The 6,000-nt window shown below is 38.0% G+C and overlaps 2 protein-coding genes across 4 annotated transcripts in view; one reads left to right on the top strand and one right to left on the bottom strand.

Moving 5' to 3' along the window:
- The first annotated feature begins 726 nt into the window (after positions 1 to 726).
- Positions 727 to 3,032, top strand: LOC120465346 (Golgi-associated plant pathogenesis-related protein 1). The gene is made up of 5 exons (XM_039655049.2): positions 727 to 828; positions 979 to 1,000; positions 2,237 to 2,446; positions 2,555 to 2,632; positions 2,730 to 3,032. The coding sequence occupies exons 1-5, from the start codon at positions 751 to 753 to the stop codon at positions 2,885 to 2,887; spliced, it is 546 nt and encodes a 181-aa protein (XP_039510983.2). The 5' UTR covers positions 727 to 750; the 3' UTR covers positions 2,888 to 3,032.
- Positions 3,030 to 6,000, bottom strand: part of trim35-27 (tripartite motif containing 35-27) — a 27,855-nt gene continuing 24,884 nt past the window's right edge. For all 3 annotated transcript variants that reach the window (XM_039655044.2, XM_039655048.2, XM_039655046.2), the window contains one exon: positions 3,030 to 5,283. In XM_039655044.2, the coding sequence (XP_039510978.2) occupies positions 4,697 to 5,283 (587 nt within the window). In that variant the 3' untranslated portion in view covers positions 3,030 to 4,696. The remainder of the gene's footprint in view (positions 5,284 to 6,000) is intronic.

Raw genomic sequence — 6,000 nt, 5'->3', positions numbered from 1 at the left:
CAGTCTGAACTGTCAAAACAAGACAAAACAATTCAAAACAATCTATCCATAATAAATGACTGAACGAAAACTGTTTGCAATGTGATCAATAAAATTATACCTGCACTATATGCTTAATGAAAGAAAATGTAATATTTTTATTATGCATCGTATTATTAGTTTCATGACAATTGAGCACAACATCAACCATGTAAAACATAATGCATTGCCTTTAATGTATGCTAACTTCATTTATTTACAGTCAAATACATAAAACATTTACTGTGCTAATGAGAAATATCGGGAGAAAAACTAATGAAAAATTCTTTCACAAAAAATATTATGTTTTTATTGCTACAAGTGTTTTTTTAAATGAAACTTTAGCACTGCACTGTCTCCTCCCTTGTTACCGCACAACATCAATTATCTCTTAATTATATATAATCTGATATTTTCATTATGACTGACATGCCCACATCAATTAAAACGTATCTCTGCTTGATTCTTTACATTTCTGCGGAATCAACGTCTCTTTTTTCTCTCTCTCCCTCTCTCTTTCTCACGCACACACGCTTGCACCAACACACACACCCACATATACACCCCCCAACACACACACACACACACGTAAAGTGAGTTCCAGGGAATCAAACCAATGGACACTGGTGTTTAAGGGGGCCTGTTTTCCCCTCAGGTTAAAAGATAAAGAGATGGTTTGATAGGCAGGTTCAAATAAAGAGATGAACGTGTTCGGAGGAGGAGGAGGAGGAGATGAAGTATATATATATATACACACATCGACCTGTGCTGAAGACAGAGCGAGAGGAAAAAACTCCAGGACAACAGAAGGTATGAGCTAAATATCACACAGACACACACACACATCTGGAGTGTTCACATTTTTGAACATACATACATAAATTATACAATTCTTCATTTGCAAAATTTAATCTTTAAAAATTAATTTTAACAACAATTATCTCTGTTTTTTGCAACTAGGACACTTCGGCAGTCATGGCAGGTTGGTGAATGCTCTTCATACGCATTTCTGTATTAATTATAACTTGTAACTTTAGGATTAATGTTTTCAGCAGTCGTTCACTTCAGTTATCAAAAAAACAGCCAAGAACTGGTTATGCTGCTCGATATTGCAAACTGCCATTTGCTATCTTATTATTTATTTGTTCTCATAATTATCCACACATTGGTTAAAAAAAAAGCTTCCAAAAGTTTTTTTTTTTCATAGTGATGTCAAATATATATATATATATATATATATATATTCAATTCAATTTATATAACCTATAATTTATATAAGAATTTATATAAGAATATTTATTATTTATATGTTAATTTATATAAGAATATTTATATAACCTAAAGCTAAAGAACCTGTAAATCTTCCATGGATGTTTAAGGTTCTTCATGGAAGCATCGATCGATGCCAGTAAAGAACTTTTGATTTTAACTAAGATGTACAAATTATGGAGTTTACTGTCCTCTGATCCCTGACAGATCCTGATAGTTATTTACAGTATCGCAGTGATTCAGTGAATGAAGTCTCGCATTTCCACATCGCTTCCTTCTGGGTTGAAAAATACGATTTTAATTTTGAAAAAGAAATGTAATTTTACAAAACTGCACATTCTGCAACTTTCCTTTCTGTATGTCCATCCATCTATCTGACTGTCCGCCTATCTATATCTGAATGTCTATCTATCTGACTGTCTGTCTATCTGTCTATCTATCTATACAGTCAGCAAGACAGATAGATCGACAAACAGTCAGATAGACAGAGTTAGATAGACAGTCAGACAGAGAGTCGGTCAGATAGATAGATAGATAGACTGACAGTAAGTCAGATTCACTCTTAGAAGAAAAGGTTCTATATAGAACCTTAAAAGGTTCTATCAGTGCTACGTATTTGGAACCCCTAAAAGGTTCTATACAGTCTTAAAAAAGGGTTCCTCTGGGTTCTATATAACCCTGGGGTTCCATACTTGGCCAATAGAACCTTTTACCAAAAAAAAAGGTTCTATATAGAACCATTTTGGAGTTCCATACATGAAGCGGGGGATGGAACCATTTCTGGTTCTAAATAGAACCATTTCTTCTAAGAGTGTAGATAGACAGACAGAAAGTCTGATAAACAGTCAGATAGACAGATAGATGGACAGACAATCTATCTGTCTATCTATCTGACTGTCTGTCTTTCCATCCATCCATCAATGTCTGGTGTGTATCTGGTTCTCCGCAGACGTCAGCTTTAAGCAGGAGTTTCTGGAGACTCATAACCAGTACCGCGCGCAGCATCAGGCCCCGCCGCTGGTGTTCAATGAGGATCTGTGTAAGACAGCTCAACTGTGGGCCGAACACATGCTGAGCGTCAACACACTGGAACACAGTGACACGAAAGACGGGGAGAACGTCTACTACGCCTTCAGCTCCGACAAAAAAACACCCACAGGTCAAATCATCAATAATAATGAGTGAGAAGGGGGACTCAGCAAACTCAGATAGTAAAAATCATCAGAGCACCTCACACTAATAAAATATTGAATGTTCTGTATATTAGGGAAGGAGGCTGTAGACTCGTGGTACAGTGAGATCAAAGATTACAACTTTGAACAACCAGGACATCAACCCAACACAGGTGGATGCATGGTTTGACTGAAACGCATAACATTAAGGAAATATTATAAATAGTATTTATTGGCTTATTCATTTCTAATCGTGTCTATATATCGCAGGACATTTCACCCAGGTTGTGTGGAAATCCTCGACTGAGCTCGGAGTCGGTCTGGCCACTGATGGAAACACAGTTTTTGTCGTTGGTCAATACAAGCCTGCTGGAAACATAACCAACGCTGGGAACTATGAGAAAAATGTTCTGCCTAAAACCGGCTAATGAATGTTCATTTACATTCATGATTTAGCAAATGCTCGTATTCAAAGTGATTTAATCATCATTACCGGTTTAAATATGAAAGAATGGCCAATAAGATCAAATATGAGTGTGTGTGTGTTATTTGAATAAAGTATGGATCATCTCATATTAAATGTGCATTTATTTCTGACTATTGTGACACATATGTACCCCACCTATGGGGCATGTTGTCACATTTTACTTTCATTCTTTCGGGGGAAAATTAATAAAAAAGTATAAACTGTATTAATAAAACAAAACTACATAATTGTACTAGACATTAATGTGGGGGGGAATACAGTAGATGTAGGGCTACACAAACTGAGAAAGTCAAAAAGCGTTCCGTTGTTCCCGCTCTCACCACTAGAGGGAGCCAGAGAACTAAGAGTGCGCGTGCACGATGATGAATACAGAAAAACAAACATTTCCTAGCAATTTTACAGTCTCAATTTGCCAGTTCAGTCGCTGGTTTGTGGGTTTAATAGCAGATAGGGTTTTGCATGACTGATAAAAACATGAATTTTGACAGAACTAACAAAGATAGAGAACGCTTGGTGTTCAACACACTGACGATAAGCTATAATACAGCTGTGTAAGTTGTTTTGGAGCAAGATAGTTTGGATATATTTATATTTCTCACTCAAAACTTATTAGAATGTATATATTTCGTGCCACAGACAGACAGCAGTAGGCCAATTGAACCACAGAAACGGGCAGCAGCATGTGTCCAAATTTCAATCTTAACACTCCTAAACAGGGCTTTAACATTAATGTGGATTTACGTGTTTTAGAAGCAGAAAGGGCTTGAATGAAGCACTTTTAATTAGATAAAAATATTATAGAATTGATATAGCTCTTAAAAAGATCAACAACAGCGAGTGTGCACCTCGCTGTTGTTTTAACTCACTTTAATCTGTAAAATGGCGCAATTACATCCCGCTATTTGAATAATAGTTAGTCTACCGATTATCTGAGAATGTTAGAAGTTCTAAGAATGCTTTTTTAAACGCTTGCTTCTGTTTTATGTGATTTGAAATTCCAACAATACCTGTTCTGCAGTTTCTGTTTTTCATGGTGATGAAACGTTCAAAGCCGTGTCACGTGACAGACTCGGACATGGCTTGATTTGCATACAATTCTTGCGGAAACAGATGCTTTCAAATGCCAGTAGTTCACAGGAATTACTCATAGACAGTAATTAGGGCCTACTCTATTTTTGTCCATCCAGTAAATCACTTAGATGCGTCGATGTGACGTCATCGGTTGTTCTCTAATTACTGGCTTTGTTGTCATTTTTAACTGCAGTGTAGACGCTGAATGCATAGCTACTTCGTGAGCTTGATTTGAATATGTACCGCAGAAACCATGAGAAGAATTATACAATTAGATTATTGCCTTAGAGCAGTGTGCAGATCAGCTCGCACACAGGCAGGCACACACATTAAAAAAAACCTCAAGGACATTTAAAGATAAAATGGGGGGAAGCATGCAAATCTGGTGCTGGAAAAAGCTGATGGTGCAACTGTAGCTAATATGTTTTTTGCATTTTCCTTCACACACTATATCTACCTGCCTTCCTTTGCTAATTCAATAATTCATGTGCCAATTTAATGTATTAAATATTAACATTAAAACACTTGATCGTAATGTTGAATTTAATTTGAGAACCGAATGCATCTCAAAGAAGAGCACAGCCTAAAGTAAGAATATTATTGCTTAAAAACTCATTATTATGTGTGTGTGTGTGTGTGTAATATGTGCACACTAATAAAAGAAGGCATCATAAGAGCTTCACTTGTGCAGTTCTGCTTGCTCTCCATCACACTGGTTTAGTGTAGACAGTTTGTGTCCTTGGACGGACATCTCCACCGGCAAGATGCGCAGCGCTTGAGATGGACACGCGTTACAGAAGTACGGGAACACCGTCTCACTGAAGCTGTGCTCGAAGGAGTGGAGATGAGCGTCGCTGAGGGGGTCGAAGAACGACAGTTTTCCTCCGTCCCAGTCCAGCTGGACTCTGATGATCTGGACCTTGTGTTTCACAGGGAACGGCGTCAGAAACTCCCCTGACAGGCCTAGTCCGTACGTCCCGTTGTGGAAGCCGATGCGCCACAGGCCAGAACTGGGCGGATTGTCTCGTGTCTCGATGGCAGACTCGGAAATCACCCCTAAAGCCCAGGTGGTGTTGTCCCCGACCTCCACGTCCCAGTAGTGAGTCCCCGAGCGGAAGCCTTCAGAGCCCAGGACACTCGTACAGCCCTCGCCTTTCTCCGTGAATCCCAGAGCCGGTCGACTCCACTGACCGAAGCTCACGCCGCTCAGATCGCCGGAGAGCTGGAGACACGGATGAGCGGTGTTGGGGTCGAGGACCACAGGCACTATGGAGGAAAACAGATGTTCGTTTATTGACATCATTTATGAGATGACGACTAGTAAGTCAAACCCAAGCTACAGGATCTAAAAAAATCTGATCGTGATTAAACCATAACATCGCAAAATCAGTGAACAATTTACAAAGTTAAGACTCATAAGCATTAGATCGCTCACACTGTAAATAAAATGATCACAAATAGTAGAGTTTTGATGTTCTCTGACAAACTGACTCTACTCATACTCTACTCATACTTTACTTACTCTACTCATACTCTACTTTACTCATACTCTATTCATACTTCACTTACTCTACTCATACTCTACTTTACCCATACTCTACCTACTCTACTTTACTCATACTCTACTCATACTTTAGTAAGTAAAGTATGAGTAGAATATAAGTAGAGTAGGTGAGTAGAGTAAGTAAAGTATGAGTACTCAAAGTACTAAACTCACCTACTCTACTTATACTCTATACTTATATTCTACTCATACTTTACTTACTCTACTCATATTCTACTTTACTCATAGTCTACCTACTCTACTTATACTCTACTCATATTCTACTTACTCTACTTATACTCTATTCATACTTTACTTACTCTACTCATACTCTACTCATACTCGATTCATGCTCTACTTACTCTACTCATATTCTACTTACTCTACTTATACTCTACTTACTCTACTCATACTCTACTCATATTCTACTTACTCTACTT

Source organism: Pimephales promelas, chromosome 9 (genome assembly GCF_988280905.1).
Source record: "Pimephales promelas chromosome 9, fPimPro1.hap1.1, whole genome shotgun sequence".
Classification (NCBI taxonomy): Eukaryota; Metazoa; Chordata; class Actinopteri; order Cypriniformes; family Leuciscidae; genus Pimephales; species Pimephales promelas.
The sequence above is the reverse complement of the archived record's forward strand: the minus strand, read 5'-3'. Positions and strand labels throughout refer to the sequence as shown.

Coding starts and splice junctions, on each gene's coding strand:
- LOC120465346 (XM_039655049.2), top strand. CDS start 751: ATGAAGTATATATATATATACACACATCGACCTGTGCTGAAGACAGAG. Junction 2,447..2,554: donor CGACAAAAAAACACCCACAG/GTCAAATCATCA, acceptor TCTGTATATTAG/GGAAGGAGGCTGTAGACTCG. Junction 2,633..2,729: donor AGGACATCAACCCAACACAG/GTGGATGCATGG, acceptor TATATATCGCAG/GACATTTCACCCAGGTTGTG.